We start from the raw sequence: 17,521 nt of genomic DNA, 5'->3' as shown, positions 1-17,521 counted from the left end.
GGGGGGTGTTGCCTTCTCCCTACCCCTCCATGAAGGGACATTTGCAGAGAAAGTGGTGTCCGAAATATTTGTTTTGAGATCCCACCCTCCAGGTGGAGGGAAACAAACCCTCTGCCGTGTTGTGCCGCAGAGGAGAAGCGCTTTGAACCACAGAAGTTTACATTTAAATGTAAGTAATGACTTTTTGTTGTAGCATGACCTTTTTAAAGTTATAAAACCTCTGTTTTTATGTATACTCGAGCGCCAGAAGTTCTATTATAATGCTACCTGACGGGCGAATATTGATGATGTCATCGAGTGGAAGTGACGTCCAAATTCTGAGACACTATTTTTCCATAACTCTCCATTTGGAGAGTTCCATAGGAACAATTCAAATTTGGCTGAAGACTCAGACAAATTTGGACAAATCGCTGCTTCAAAGTGGTGGAGTCCATATTGCAAAAAAAAAAAAAAAAAAAAAAAAGTTTACCGAATTGACTTCATTTGTTTGCAGCTAGAAGTATAGAAGTATTTTCTATGGGTGATGTCACGCTCTCTCAGTCCAGTTCTTTCATACAGACAACAAACAGCATGGAGCTCTGAGCATAGCAGATAGTCATCAGTGAAAGTCTTTACCTCATATTTTATTAATAATTAAAACCATGGCTGCTTTTGTGGAGATACTACATTAAAGACTAATTCTATTAAGCAAAACTGAATAACGAGTTTAAAGCAATGGAGTCTAGATAATATATATGACATTTATAGTCACATTTTGTCTGATAAAACTGAAGTTAAAGATTAAAAAAACTCCTGAATTCACCTTTCTATTTATTTATATACATATTTTTTACCAAAGTGCCTGTTAAATCAAGCATCTTTACTTTATAAGTGGAAGCCTTCATGCCCATGGGCAAATTGCCAAAATATTGTGAATAAAAAAAAGCATATTTAGACTTTTTTATATTAATTATCAGGCATAGCTGTTTAAAGAAAGTGTAAAAATGTCAAGTTTTACTGGATATTATTTACAATTTTAGTTCAAAGCGGCTGAAAAGAAAACTCTGACGACCCAGTATTCTAGCAGCATTTAAACGCATCACTTATGGATGACTTTTCTTTCATGGAGACGTGAAAAGAATCTCAAATCAGATTTGTGCATAAATGTGGTTTTGTGTGTATAACAAGCGATTTGTGTGTAGTTTTTAAAGTTTTATGTTTATAGTTGTTTTTAAGTTGTTCTAATTTTAAGTAGGGCTGGATATCGGTTATAATTTCCCGAAACAATTCGATTCAATTCAATTTTTTTTGATTTTCTTAATTCAATTCAATTTTGAGTTTACACTTTTATACACATTTGTTTAAAAATACATTAATGATCTTCTATGTAATTTGAATATATTTATATTAATCTGATCCAGTTCACATACTGTAAATGTATCAGTGAAATAATGAGATTGTTAATATGATCCAGTGTTACATGGATTCTCTAAAGGAGAAGTTCTAACTAAAATGTTCAGATCATTAACATTGGAAACATTGTTCTGCTTCTCCTGGAGGACGTTTCAGTTTGACCACTAGGTGGAGCTCATGCATTTCAAAAGAAGAAAGTATGAGGAAAAAACTGTGTTGCAGACTACAAATGGCTACTTTAAAAGATATTTCCTTAAAAGAGTTTGGAAAATTGATGTCTGTGAGTTTATGAAGATGTTCATTTATTCAGCAATGACTGTTTAGGTCGACTGAGTGTTAGCATTAGCCGTCCTATGGGAAATTCCATTACACATTAGCATCAAGCTAGCAGAATTAGCTTTATGTGATAAATCGATTTATATTTTTGTGGATCGATTATTGATCTATTAAGCTTAAATCGATTCAAATTAATTAATCGATTTTATTAACCCAGCCCTATGGTCTGAGCACGCACATTTTACTACTATTCTTGTAAATACTATACAAGAATTATTTATGGGTAGTACTGTTTAGTTTCCATACGATAATGAGGCTGTATCTCCTCAGGACTCAACATTTATCTGTTTGGAAATTTTTTTTCAATCAAACTTTTTGAATTTTGTCAGGATTTTTTGTTTTGTTTTTTACTCCCTTTAGTTCACTCCTAACACTAGTTTTACGGCGCAGAGCAGACTGAGAGGAAAGCTGAGATGAAGGAGGAGAGGTTCAACAAAGCAGGAGGGGGATGCAGAGACAGACAGTTTTGGGTTTCATTGAGTGGTTTCCATGGTAACCCGCTCAGCGTGGGGACGACACAATGGCTGAGTGGAACACATGTGGGCTCGCGCTCTCATACGGGGAGAGGTTTCCACGCTGAGAGCTGGAGGTGGCCATCGTGGCAGCAAAGGGAGGTGGGCGGAGCTTGAGAACGATTCCGCTCTGGTTTCATTCACTAATCTAGAAAAGAGGAAGGGCCTACAACGGGGTTTTGATGTTTTCCTTCTAAATGCTAAGTTAACCCTTTAACACCAGAGCTCCAGTGTTTATGTTCTTTGATTTACTGTAACTTTTCAACCGTTAACCCGATGAACGTAATTCCAGCAGATTTTGAAGGAGGAAAGCGGCTCTCGCCGCTTTCCTCCTTCAAAATCTGCTGGAATTACGTTCATCAGAATTTCGCTGAAGTTAAAGTATGCTAAAGACGACGCCTCAGGTGTTAAAAGGTTAAAAGTAGACGATGAGTCAGAACATAACAGCTGAAGGGTTCAGTCACATGCACGCCGTCAATCCTCGCCACTGCACAGCCGTCAACGGTAAGTACCTTGGTCCCACTGTAGAAGTCGTCCTGGATGCTGGCGTTCATGAAGGTCTGCTGCAGGTGCACGCTGGTGTCAATCCCGCCCGGCAGCACCAGTTTCCCGGACGCGTCGATCACCTTTGCTCCGCCTGGTATCATGAGCTCCTTTCCGACCTGCAGCGATTAAAAAACACAAACATGCTGCATCAACCGTCTCAGCTCCAGGATTCCAGAATATTGAAAGTTATTTAAGATTTAAGTTGATTTATTCTGGAATAATATTCCTGCCTTTTTAATATTCATAATTATGTTAAAAAGTTACAGTTTTAAAGTTTTTACATTTGGGAGTCTGCTAGCCTTTTGGACTATTTTGGCATTTAGTAAGATTTTTTAGGCTACTTGGAGTTCAGCTAATATTCAGGCTACACGCTAGCTGTTTTGGCTAATTTTTTTTCTTTTTTGTTTTAGCCAATTTAGGCTTTTTTAATCGTTTTTAAAGCTGTTTTGAAGTTAGGCTAATATTACCATGCTAGCTGTTTTGGCTAATTTTTTTATTTTATTTTATTTTTTTAGCTAATTTAGGCTTTTTAAAAAGTTTTTCAGGCTGTTTTGGAGTTCAGCTAATGTTTACACGCTAGTTATTTTGGCTACTTTAGGCTTTTTTTATTTTTTAGGTTATTGTGGAGTTTAGCTAATATTTTTAGCTGCATTTTAGCTTTTTGGCTAACTTAGGCTTCTTCAGTTTTTAGTCTAATTTTGAATTTAACTAATATGTTTTATCAGGTTTTTTAGGAGTTTTTCTTTACCAGGAAGAAGGGTCTAAGGACAGGGATAACCAGTTTCATTTAGTCTGTTTAGTTTAGCAATAAGCTTTTGTTTATGTCATATGACCGACCTTCTGCTTCTGTACAATTACCGGCATGAAGCCTAATGGGGAGATTCTTTTGAGAGTAAATAAAATTGAATTGAACTGAATGTCAAAAATCTTTTGGAGTGAATGTAGCTAGCTTACCTGCTGAATGATGCCATTCTCAATGTAAACGTCTGCTTCCTGGGTGAAGTCGTCGTTGACCACCTTTCCTCCCTTGATGAGTATGCGCATGGACCCCATGTTAGCAGCCATGATCCTGCAGCACAAAATTTGACCTTTATGATGTCAACAAGCAGCAGCAGAAACTCCTTCTGATCAGAGTTAAAGTTCACTGTTAGAGCTACTTTAGAGGGAGACAGTCACGAACTTTTCAAAATAAACATTTCATAAAGACAAAAAAACAATAAAAAATAAAGAAACTGAAAAAAAATACATTGAAAATTCCTCATAATGTGTAAAAAATGTGCCACAACAATCCTGTTTCTGTGATATCACTCATGAGGTGCGTCATTTGTTTATTTACTGATGAAATACAAATGAAGGCCATGGAGTATTTCCCCAAAGTTTGAATAAAACTTTACGGATACAGACAGGAGAACAATTCCAGTTGTATTACAACAAAACACAGCAGAACACATGGAGTCAATTCCTGTGTCTCTGCCATTTCAGCTCGTTCTGAAAAGAAGAATTTCCAAAATAAAATTACAATCTCCAAAATATATGCTTGATGTGTCATCGTTCTGGTTTTAGGTAATTACCAGAACTGGTGTTATTTGAATTTAGACAAAAAAAAAAAAAAAACTTGTGTGCAAAGATAGGAGCAAAGAAAGCATCTACAGTGTGACATTTCCATTCCTTAATTGTCAACAAGCCATGCTTTTACTTTGAATGTCCACTAAGACTCCTGCTTTCTGCTGCACAAACACCTCAGAATAAATTATTTATCTGAGCTTTTATCTGAGCTTTTATCACGCCGAGGCAAAACTCTTTAGTTCATTTAACCTTTTTTTGTTTGCAACTAACTTAAAGAAAATATTCCCTTTCTCTCACACTTCTCTCATGGCAGCAACATGGAAGGATCTGCTCAGATTTTGTTCTGTGACCACACAAAGCTGCAACAATCTATAGATAATAATATGAGCATGAACAATACAGTGGGATATAAAACTGAGTTACAAACAAATCCATAATTTATGCTTATTAGGACATATTTAAAGTGTGCAGTTTTTCAAATGACCACTAGAGGCTGGTTTCAAGAGTACATGTTTGTGTTTAATTTTAGGCAGAAAATCTTTCATGCAGATTTAAGTTCCAAAAATATTTTGATGTATAATGTGTTATTTTATATTATTTATAAGATAGTTTTTAATCAGCTTATTTTATGGCAAAAATACTAAAAGAAAGTAAAATTTTGACTTGATTTTTTTAAGTTTAAGACATTTCGTCTCTTACCCGAGCGTCTTTTTCAGTTCCAAAGTGAATCATTAAGAGATCTGAATGCCTGAGGGCTGGACAGGTGATTAGGACACCTGATTCTGATCATTTGGATGGGTGAGCCAATACTTTTGGTTGTGTCTGAATTCCCCCCCGAACCCCTAACTACTATAAAACTATATAGTGTGGGACTATATATAGTGTCCTGGATTTTAAAGGTAATTCAGACACGGTGTTCACTACTTTTTTTTTGTTTTTCTAAACACCGGATGCGACATCACTAATTTCACAAAGTGAAAATTTAATCAATATGAACATTTAACAACATTTATTTACGACTCCACTGTGTTCTGATGGTGGAAATGTAAATGGTTTAGTCAAATATTACATTTAAACACGTTTTTTTGTTTGAAATTGTTCAGCCGCAGTGCATTGTGGTCTATATTTGCTAACCTAGTGAGCATCGATCATTCATGCAAATTTCAACAACAAAACAAAAATATTCTATATTTTCTGAAAGACTGAACTGAGATTCTTTCAGAAGAATTTCTGAAAACCTTTAGTGTTAGTTCAGCCTTTTGTGCTTCATGAGCTGTTCTTAGAATTAATAATGCAAACCTGATGACGATCACCTCTGGCAATGATAATTCCAAGCTCCGATTCAATGCACCCATTGGAGCATCCCTTCAATCATTTGGCATAAATTAAAGAGGTTTCAGTCATTAAGGATTCATATTGGTTTTTAATTGCAGCATATTACAGAAACATGATTTTATTATTTAAGCTACAAACAGACGATATAGTTTTGTTTCTGTCATTACAATCTAAAAAAAGATGCATGTTAAGCCCATAGAGCATGAGAGGTAATGGGGTTAACCAACCTGAAGAACCCTCAGTGCACATTTGTGTGTCTATTCTGCATGGATGGCTGTTTGCAATGCGCTTGATGTGAGACACAATGGTTTCCCAGTCGCACAGCATCAGCCCAAAGAGATGGAGGGAAATAAAAAAAGGAAGGATGGGGGATAGAGAGAAGAACATATGAAAATCCTAAAAGTTTGGTTTGTGTTTTGTCAGGAACAAGCATTCAGTCTTTATTTTATGTCTCCACTAGAAGTTTTCCCTTAAAATAAGAATTCTTGCTATGACCATTTTTCTTAATCCATTGGCAGATTTCTCTATTTTTTTTTTTTTTTGTTTATTTCAAGAAAATCTTCCAAAGGAATCAGAATGCTTGACTTTTTTAAAAATGTTAATTAATTTGAATCAATTTAAGATTAACAGATTAATAATCGATTCATAAAAATATAAATCGATTTAGGACACAAGCTTAAATTCGGTAGCTTGATGCTAACCTCTAATGGAATTTCCCATAGGACAGCTAATGCTAACGCTCGGTCGACCTAAACATACATTACTGACTAAATGAACATCTTTATAAACTCATAGACATGAATTTTACAAACTTTATTAATTAAATATTTTTAAAGCAACAATTTGTGGTCTAAAACATCGTTTTTTTTTTGTTTGCTTTTTTCTTACTTCTTCTTGATTAAGGTGTAACGCTATAGCATGATCGCCACCTAGTGGCCAAACTGAAACAACCTCCAGGAGAAGCAGAACAATGTTTACAATGTTATGATCTTAAAATAAATATATTCCAAACATATAGTAGATTATTAACATATATCTAAACAAATGTGTATAAATGTGTAAACTCTAAATTGAATTGAATTTAGAGGATTGAAAGAATAAAATAAAATAGAAATCAAATTGATCCAGACTCTTGTGAATCAAACTGAATTGTTTCTGGAAATTATTATCGATACCCATCCCTATTAAAAGGGATGTTTCTTGGAAAAAATATTTGAAATGTTGCACATTTTTCTTCAAACAAACATTTTATTTAAACCAATTGATGAATTATTAATATAAAATAATTTCAACTCCAGCAGAGCAGAAAGAGGCCAAAGACTGTAGAAAGTGGTCCACAAACACACCACGCTTGGAAGAATTGAAACAAAATGAGTTCACTGATGGAAGAAGAGTCTAGAAGATCGTGTGGGGATGAAGGATAAAGTGGCTGTGATAAACACTGTGGCGGAGGGGCGTTCAATATGGAAAGCAGCCCTGAAGGCCTGGCAGCTGAAATGAAAGGCTGGTTTCCCTGGAGACGTGAATTGGAGGGCTTTCAGGGAGGGGAAGAAAAGGCTCGCACAAGCTCAGGAAAACAACTTCATACTACAACGCACGATTGACTGACTATTCTGACTGTAATGCTGTGAAGTTATTTTTCTGAAGCAGGTTTGACTTGTTCTGTCATTGTTACAGACTTGTTTTTTTATTCTTGACTATTGACTGTATATGAGAACTGGAAGGATCAACCTAAACAGGAAGTACCCCTCGGCTCCAAGAAGCCAAAATCCCATAGACTTCTATAGAGAAATAAATCAGTCATTCCATTGGTCAGAATAACCATTCTTGCTCTGATTCCTTTTTTTCTTTTTTTAAATTTTCTCAAGTTATTCTAATTATAACCTGAACATATGCCTGAATAAAAGAAGGTGGTGCCCGCTGGACCCCATGTCCAATGTTCAAACATTTGATTGGCAGATGCTGACTCTGCTTTTAAGCTCACTCCTGATTGGTGAAAGTGGTTGCCCTAGAAACGATGACTTAAGCTATAATCAGGTCAATCACTGCTACTTACTGATTATTTCGAGTTCCAATGTGGCGATGGGAGTATTACAGAAAATGTCCAGAATGACTTCATTTGGTTGAAGCAGGAAGTAAACCAATTATTATGGGTGACGTCACACTCACTGACTAGTCTTCAGATCCAGTCATTGGTCATCCAGAAGAGTCCACAGGACTATTCTAAAGTCTGAGAGACTGGAAGCTGGTGTTGATAAACTCCAAGTATCTCGATCAAGAGGAAAGCAATCATTATTTTGAAATTCATCATATGTTTTTCAGTCATATTTGTCACTGTTTTCATGAATATATTTCTGATTTTATGGATTTCATTAAAACAAAATCCTCTTCACTTTCAGCTTATCCCTTTCGGGGTCGCCACAGCGTAACAGCACCCACTGTTTCACATCAGTGATTTGGCAGAGTTTTTACCCCGGATGCCCTTCCTGACACAACCCTGTACTTGAGGGGCACAGGGACCCAGTTAGGCAGCAGCGTCAAGGGTCTTGGCTAAGGACCCAATCTGGGTGGGGATCAGTGGACACCCCTGGGAATTGAACCCAGGGCTCCTGGGTGCCAGCCCTTCACCTAGCCCACTGAGCCACCCAGACATTTATTTTATCAAGACAAAATGACGTTCAAAACTTCTGACTATTGATTTTAATCACTAACAATCAATACTGTCATCATTGAAGTAAAGGAAAAGTGCTCTGTCATTGGTTAAAAAATGTATTAGGTTAAGGCTACAATTAAGCCAAGCTTTCTTGAACTTAGTAACGGCTTTCACCAGCCAGGCTTGATGAGACTTAATGTTGAGTACACATGCGGTAAATTCAATGTCAGTCAAAAATGTCTTGAACCTGACACACCCTGATATAAGTTTGCACGATAAAGAAGCTACTGTCATAAGTTTTTAGTATTATTCTCATCCCCAAGTAGTCACATATTGACGTTTGGTTAAGGACCCCTTTGGGTCAATTTTTGACGTTTTGGGTGTCCTCATCTTGTTGTGTTTTGGCTGTTAGTAAAATCAACGGTCCACAGCCCTCAGTACGCAGTACCATACCGGATGCGCACTAGTCCTCGGGCTGCGTACAGTACCGGTACCCTCACCTAATCTTAAGCCAGTACATGCGTCCAGTATCAGTACCCTAACCTGGTGAACGCGTCCAGTATCAGTATCCTAACCTTAAGCCGGTACACGCATCCCAGAATCGGTACCCCAATCTTAACCCGATACACGCGTCCAGTATCGGTACCCTAACCTGGTACACACGTTCAGTACTGGTACCCTAACCTTAGCTTGGTACACGCGTCCTAGTACTGGTACCCTAACCTTAACCCATTACATGTGTCCAGTACCTGTACCCTAACCCTAACCCGGTACACGTGTCCAGTACCGGTACCCTTACACAGAACCGGTACCCCGGCCTTAACTCGGTACAGGGTCGAGTCTGGTTTGGGCCCAGTACTGAATCTGGAACTGGTTTGAATAGGGTACCACATCTGGTCCAGTGTCGGGTTAGGGTACCAGTACAGGTGCACCATGCGTTGGACCGGTTCTGGTTCGTGGGCTGGGGTTGGGGACTCTGGATTTGATGGGAATAACCTGTATGTCGAAAAAGGACGACTTTGGGACATCCATAAAGTCAAAAAGTGTCGCAGAGGAATCCTTAACCAAACGTCAATGTGTGACCATTTGGGAGAGAGAATGTGTTGGTCACAGTGACATCATGGAAGACATGGAGGATATTGGACATCAGGTTTATTTATCTTAAAGAGTTCTACAAAAGCATCAGTAATCACATCTTCCCGTCTGGGTTCATGAGATCATTCAGACTCTCCCAGTACGATTGAGTTTCACCATCTACTGCATCTGAATGACGGACGCTTTCAGCGGTACTTCCATCTCTGTGAGCCAGTTTGATTACTTGCTGTTGCACATTTGTCGAATAAATAAATAGAAAAAAACATAAATAACAGTAGAGGACCTTTGTATTATTTAACTGAGCATTTCAACGTGGTTCCAACGTGGCTCGTTTGTGTTGGTTTGTCCCACTTTAGCTAAACTGCCCCAAATACCTGTGTAGACTCAGAAGTATGTGGCAGAGTTAGCAGGTCAAACGTTGGAGCTGATCAGAGTGAAAAATCAGACACTTCACAGGTTCACTGGAGCATCTCTAATGTCACTGTCGATACAAAAGGAAAATCAACACAGAAAACAAGGACTGATGAAGGATAACGAGGGTACAGACAGACCATCACCACTATGACTTACATTTAAAGTTACGGCTACACTTGAGACTCTTTTGCCATCAGCTCAGTCTAAACCCACACAGATCTCTGACTGTTCATGTATGAATGATACTAAGGAGACACTGCAGTCTTTATGAGGCCCTAAGACTGTAAGCCAGAGGAAATGAAAGTCAGATTACATAACTGACACCTAATATTCCATCACAGCAGCATCAGTGGCAGCATTGTCCTTGTCTGTCCCAAATCTTGATCACATTAACCACAAATGGCTGATCATTTACCGTGTACACATCATTTCATGGTTTCAAATAAAACAGGAAGTCCCTTTGCTACATAGAAACCTTCTCCAACCGTAAAAAAATCATTTGGATTTCTGACGACTGCAAATTACTTTTCTATAGTTGTTTAACTCATTTTCTCTGCTAAATATTTGAAAGTTATTTTATTTAATTTAAACCTTTAACAGCGGTGATACCATCTGTGAAACCCAATGAACACACTCTTTGAACTCTTAGATCCTTTGTGCAGTTAATGCTGTTTTTAATTAAAATAAAACGTGTTGTTTTCTACTACATGGTGCCAGTAGCTCATTAGAAATTCACCTCTGAGTTGTGGGCGGGACCATTGGTGTAGAGCAACCCCACCCCCACTCCCTGTCACCTATACATGTTCTCCACTAGCTTACAGACCCTCACAACCTCACATTACCGGTGCAACAAAAATGGCGAGCAATATTGAAGCTATCTCGCAGTTTTGATCCAGACTCCAGCTCAGACGAGGAAAACAAAGACGTTCATGGATCTATTTCTCTACAAGTGGATGCATCAGAATGGAGTGGAGCAGGAAGACTTTGGTAGCATATTTCAGTTGTTGCGTCACAACTGAGAGCATTTTTAAACAGTTTTTTATCTGCTACTGATTCATCACAATTTGAAGAGATAGAGGGTTAGCTCCACTGCTAACAGTTTTTGTGTGTGTGTGTGGTCATGGCAAATGTAGGCTACTAGATAAAAACAAACAATTGTCACTCAGCAGGTGACATGTGCCACACACCCTGAGACCAGCTGCTTCAACACACTGACAATATGCACACAGTTTAACACACAGAGCGAGACACACCCGGATGTCCTCATGCAGACTTTGACCAGGTCATAATTAATAATGCAGAGACAACAGATGCACAAATGACTCATTGATGCAATGACTCCCAACAGCTCGGGCAAACCAAAACATTTAGCAGTCTCAAAAACTAGTCTTTAGAACACATGAGTCAAAGTCAAGGCCCGGGGGCCGGATCCGGCCCTCCGGGTAATTTAATTCATTTTGTTTTATTGTTATTAATGGCCTGATCTTATCTTGCGCTTATTTCTAACTTGTATAATTTTGACAAAATATATTTTTTATAGAAAGTAAAATATTGAAAGTTATTTAAGGTTTGGGTTGATTTATTCTGGAATAATATTCCTGCAATTTTATTTATAATTATGTTAAAAAGTTATAGTTGTGAAGTTTTAAAAATTGGCATTAATGTAGTTTTTTGGACTCTTTTGGCATTTACTAAGAATTTTTAGGGTATTTTGGAGTTTAGTTAATATTTCAGCTACACGGTAGCTGTTTTGGCTAGTTTAAGCTTTTTCTGATTTTTGAGGCTACTTTGAAGTTTAGCTTTTTTTTCAGCAACATGCTAGATGTTTTGGCTAAGATTGCTTTTTTTTTGTTTTTTAGGCTAATTTGGCATTTAGCTAATATTTTAGCTGGCTATCAACTTCAGCATTTTCAGCTATCAGCTTCAGTGTTTTTAGCAATCAACTTTTAATTTTCAGCTTTTAACTTCAGCATTTTCAGCTTTTAACTTCAGCATTTTCAGCTATCAACAGCAGCGTTTTTGGCTATCAACTTCAGTGTTTTATCAAATTTACACGCTAGCTGTTTTGACTAATTTAGACTTTTTTCAGATTTGTAGGCTACTTTGAAGTTTAGCTATTTTTTCAGCTACATGGTAGCTGTTTTGCTAAGCTAAGTTTAAAAAAAAATTTTTTAGGCTAATTTAGCATTTAGATAATATTTTAGCTGGTTATCACCTTCAGCATTTTCAGCAATCAACTTCAGCGTTTTCAGCTATCAGCTTCAGCTTTTTCAGCAATCAACTTCAGCCTTTGTAGCTATCAATTTCAGCATCTTCAGCGGCCAAATTCTGCTAACAGCATTCACACTAGCATCATCGCAGGTAATGCTATATATCTAGTTTAAAATTATGTTAAAAATTTACGTTTTTAAAGTTTTTAAATTTTAGTTTTAGTGTTCAATAAATGTGTGTTCTGGATTTTGGCCCCTTGTGAGATTAAGTTTGACACCCCTGCTTTAGAACTATGCTAAAGATTACCTTTACAAAAAATTCTTGGAATCAGATACTATGAGGTCTAAACTAGAGAGACAGGATGCAGAAATGTGTCCATTACTCAGAAATCCAACCTCAATCCAGTTCAGACTTTAGTCTCCACAGTAGTTGCTGTCACACTGGGAGAGTCAGATCACTCAGAGGTGTGGGGGAAGCTGATAACTGTCACTCTTTGATTTGGTCTGTTTGCCTTCAATCACAGCACTCTCAGCAGTTAACCAAAGACTGAATGTGACCAAACAGTAACCGCTCACTTAGGAGAAGCAAAACCAGAGCGGAAAAAAAGAAACTGTGATAGATGCGACTACATACGACCCCTCTTTATATGTGACAGCTGAACTGAGTGGTCACACCTTATTGGCTAGAGTCGGGTCTATAGAAGCAGTCAGACTAATCCTCGTTTACTGACGATCTCTGGTTCCAACATAACGGTACAAAAATGGAGCTTGAATTGGCTTCATTTGGTTGGAACTGGAAGTCATTTTCTATGGGTGATGTCACAGTTTGCATATACAGCCAATGACACCTCCTCACTATACTGCAAAGACATGAATCAGCTTTTTCAGGTTCTTCAGTTTCACACTGGCTTGTTCAGACTAAAACAATTTGTTCTGTGAATTCCTGTTGTCTTTCAGGTAAAACTCAACTGAACTCTGGTGCAGTTCACCACAGTAAAGGAATTACCAGCAGACGGAAGAGCAGAAGTAGCATTAGAAGTAGCAGTACTTTGAAGACATTTGCCACCATCCTGACAAGATATAATGTACATCTTTTAAACCAAATTACAAAATAATAAAACAGACTATTTCATATTGAGGTCAGATTCTGAATACAAAATCTGAAAAATCCTGTTTCACTGTGTATTTTTAGTAAAAGCCTGCACAAAAGGAAACGGCGTGTCATCATGGCTGCTCACAGCCTCAGAGGTGCGTTTGTCGGCTTGTGTGTCCTCTGTGTGAGTGTGTGGAATGTGTGTGTTGATGTAAGTGAGGAGGAAGGAGTGGACAGCTGCTGACTCCTGCCTGATTGGTGCAGCAGCGGTCGTGGTAGAGTCAGAATCTGTTACCTACACACCTGTAAAGCACTGCAAGGAAAAGCTCTTTGGAAAAAGAAAACAAAATGACAGCAGATCAGAGACGTGAAGCGTTCAGTGTGTAAGGCGAGGGTGCAACTGGAGGTTCATGGATGACTAAGCTGTTAGTGAATCGCCCTTAGATGAGCAACACACATTCAAATGAGCAAATGCACAAATAGGGCATCACAGAGGACCAACCCTCTTCTGCAGGGAGATAAAAATATCAGTTTCTGTGACTTCTGTTGTTATTCACACGTGTTATGGGTTTTTATTTGTTTAAGACCTGCAATGGTACTAGTGTGTTCATAATTGGTACATAGTTTGTTTTTGGACTATTTTGGCATTTATTAAGGTTTTTTTGACTATTTTGGAGTTTAGCTAATATTTCAGCAACATGCTAGTTATTTTGGCTAATTTAGGCTTTTTTTTGTTTTTGAGGTTGTAATGGATTTTAGCTAATATTTCAGCTGCATTTTAGCTTTTTTGGCTAATTTAGGCTTTTTCAGTTTTTAGGCTAATTTGGAATTTAACTAATATTTTAGCTGGCTTCAGCTTCAGTGTTTTCAGCTATCATTCTCAGCATCTTCAGCTTCAGCGTTTTTAGCTATCAGCCCGAGCATCTTCAGCTGCCAAATTCAGCTTACAGCATTCACACTACATTATTGCTGGTAATACTATATATCTAGTTTTTATTTAGTTTAAAGTTAATGATGGTTAAGATGTGTGCTTCACATCCAATTTGCCAATGACCCGATTAGTCGACTAATCGGAAAAAAAAAAATCAGTGATTAGTCTATTAAAATAATCGTTTGTGGCAGCACTACACAGCAGGGCGTGGACAAACTCAACATCATCTAGTATGTAAATCCATGACTGGACTCTCAAAAAAAGAGCACAGAAATAAAAATGTCAATAATGCTCTAAATGTTGTTAAGCAAGTATTTTAGCAACGTGTTAGCTCTTTTAGCTAATGTGGCATATACTGAGGTTTTTTAGGCTAATTCTGAGTTGAGCTAGTATGTTAGCAACATGCTAACATTTTTGTCTAATTTGGCATATACTGACGTTTCTTTAGCAAACTCTAAGTTAAGCTAACATTTTAGCAATGTGTTAGCTTTTTTTAAGCTAATGTAGCATCTACTGAGGTTTTATTTTTGCTAATTCTGAGTTAAGCTAGAGTTTTAAGGTGTGTTAAACTAAGGATTTGGGGGCTTTAATAATACTCTAAAGGATTTTCTTGCCGTTTATCTGCACTAAAGAAAAAAAATATATAATTCTAACTCAGCATGGACATTTATCTTTTATAGGAATACAATTTTAGTTTTTTTTTCTTCTTATTTTAGTTAGCTATCAGTTTACTCATTTCTGTTATGTGACACAGGTTTATGATGTAATCAAGCAGTATCATAATGTATTGTACCATATCATTCCACACTGAACTGCATTATCCTGCATTGAACTGCATCAAACCACAATACTAAATCATCCACTATGTACTGTATCATAACAAACTGTAGCATATATTGCAGTAATATACTCTATTAAACATCTTAATAATGTCTAATACTGTGAAGTGTCAGATCCTGCTGTATCATCCCCTGTTCTACTATAATATATTAAACCATATCATACTGTAACATACCATAAATTACCCATGTTTGATACTTGTGCATCAACAAAGCCCTGATATCAATCAATACATCAATAGTATTTTTTTATTCTTATCTCTTGTGGTTTATGTTTTCATATAGTGCTTTAAGAAAACTTCAGTTGTATAATAGTACTGGCCAACACCTTTAGTCCATTACTGGCACATGAACACTTATTAGTAGCTCCCCAATACGTCAATGATTTGTTTGATAATAGAAGGATTAACAAAAGTTAAAACTGAAAGTTGGATCATAAAAATCCTTCTTACTAGTGATTAGTGGCTGATAAAGTTTTATTCTGTTCGGGTAGAAATTGACCCACTTTCACACTCGAAAACAGATCAATACTCCAATTTTGACCCCAAAACAATGTAAGAGTTAAACAATAGAGCAAAGAAAGGAGTAGTGATTACCATAACATCTTTAGTACATTTGAGAACTTTTACAGTTTTACCATAAATCCACATCATATAAAATATTTCTGTTTCTCAGGATGCTTTAGTTTTTTATAAAGATGTAATGAACAGTTAAAATGAAACATTGAGTTCTGTGATTCTTTGAAAGAAACAGACACATTTTGCTTAAAGACACCAAGAACTTCAGCTTAGGAACCAAACAGGCTGTGAATGTTTGGGTGAATGGGACTGAGACTGTGAAGCGCTTGTGGATCTTCAACGAAGTCCTATACAAATACACACAATTTACCATGTTTGTCCGTCCACATAGAAACCAACAATCATGGGAAATGGTCCAAGAAACTGAGGGTTTGACATCCAAAAAGAATAAAAAGTGTAACTTTAATTTCTGTACATTATGATTGAAAACAAAGCAAAACTCTTAAATGAGTTCCATATATCAAATGTACGGAGTTAACTTAGAGACAAAATAATTTGAAACCCAAATAAAACAAATTGAAAAAAAATATTGGTGTTTGGCCCAAAGAAAATGAAAATGTCTCAAAATCTATTTTAAAATAAACGTAATTATATTCAGGTTAAAATGTTCTGGTTTTTAGGTTTCAAAACTCAAAATTTCAGATTTATTTTTTTTGTTTTCAAATCTGAAATGTTCAGTTTCAGTTTTGGATAAAAGATAGAAAACAAGAAGAAACCGCCGTGTTTACTGTGGGGCTCGAACTCACATTTCCTGCATGAGAAAAAGTTCAAGTTCAAGCGTTCTAGCCAACAGCCCAAAAGAGATAACTGGAGCTCCAATAGTGTTTTAACCATTTTATCCAAGCATAAGGAAGTTTTCGATGCCTGTATGTAACAATAAGACGGCGCTTTGAACGGGCTAGAACGGCGTTTTGGACGTGTGGTTTGTACGTGATAAAATTCTGATTTAACTACGATCGTACAGACAAAACAGCCATTTACTGTCCGTAATTATCCAAGTTCTCAAAGTCAGTGAATGCACCGGGACTGAAGTTACCGCCCTCATCGATTGGTCCTTTGTGTTAGCCCCGCCCCAATGCGTCACAACGAGGCTAAGAGTTCTGAAAGTGAAATTTTCTGATTCGTAAACGAAAAAAACAGTTAAGTGTGAAAAAAAGATTTGAAACAGAAAAAAATGTTTTGAAGCTGAAATGTTGAGTTTTGAAACAAAAAACCCAGAACATTTGAAGCGGAAAATAGTCAAGTTTATTTTATTTTCAATTTGTTTTATTTGGGTTTCTAATAATATTGTCCCCAATTTAGCTCCATACACTGCACAGATGCCTGAATTAGGATCATTTCCAGTCCATGCAGATCATCAGGATGCACCTGAAGGAGCCATTGATCTACATTTCCAGCCTTAGATGGGTACTTGAACTGCACACATCCAACCATGTCACAGCGTTTTTCTTTACATCCATCCCAATTTTTCCTAAAAAAAAAAAAACCCCATACGTGTAAGGAGGGATCTTATGTAACACGCCAAGCGCGCTCGTGCTGCATTACTGCACGGATGCCACCACCAATGCACGCACACCTCCACACCTCGCCTCTCCATATTTTCACACACAGCTTCCATTTCCGAGGCCATTTCTTTCTTCAAACGCATCTACAGGCAAACACCTCACGATCAGTCATTTCAATTATGACACAAAAGAACAAAGGAGTCTCAGTTTATTATTGCACCAAAAACAAATGTAATATTATTCATTAATAATTATTACAAATCGATATTTATATATTTAAAAATGAATATTGAAGTCAACAATCAACCTGTGATTATAAATATCTTAAATGTGTTTTTTGTGTCTCACCCTCTGTGCGCGGATTCCTTCAGCTTCTCTCCCCGGAGCTCCTTAACACTGAGCTGGGACAGCTGCTCGCCGAGAGCCGCAGATGCTCCTTCAGCGACGGACCGGCTGCAGCCAATCAGCGGCGTCCGAACCGGAGCAACAGGGAAACGGACCAATCACAGCGCAGAT

General features: G+C 37.3%; 1 protein-coding gene across 1 annotated transcript in view; it reads right to left on the bottom strand.

Annotated features, from left to right (window-relative positions):
- Nucleotides 1–17,487, bottom strand: part of LOC112158494 (dihydropyrimidinase-related protein 5) — a 33,660-nt gene extending 16,173 nt beyond the window's left edge. Inside the window, exons 1-3 of the mRNA XM_024291911.2 lie at nucleotides 17,354–17,487; nucleotides 3,741–3,855; nucleotides 2,753–2,902 (exon numbers count right to left, since the gene is read on the bottom strand). Of these exons, the coding sequence (XP_024147679.1) occupies nucleotides 2,753–2,902; nucleotides 3,741–3,851 (261 nt within the window). The 5' untranslated portion in view covers nucleotides 3,852–3,855; nucleotides 17,354–17,487. The remainder of the gene's footprint in view (nucleotides 1–2,752; nucleotides 2,903–3,740; nucleotides 3,856–17,353) is intronic.
- Nucleotides 17,488–17,521: the final 34 nt, after the last annotated feature.

Source organism: Oryzias melastigma, linkage group LG24 (genome assembly GCF_002922805.2).
Source record: "Oryzias melastigma strain HK-1 linkage group LG24, ASM292280v2, whole genome shotgun sequence".
Lineage (NCBI taxonomy): Eukaryota > Metazoa > Chordata > Actinopteri > Beloniformes > Adrianichthyidae > Oryzias > Oryzias melastigma.
Note: the sequence above shows the minus strand (reverse complement) of the source record. Positions and strands in the feature narration are given on the sequence as shown.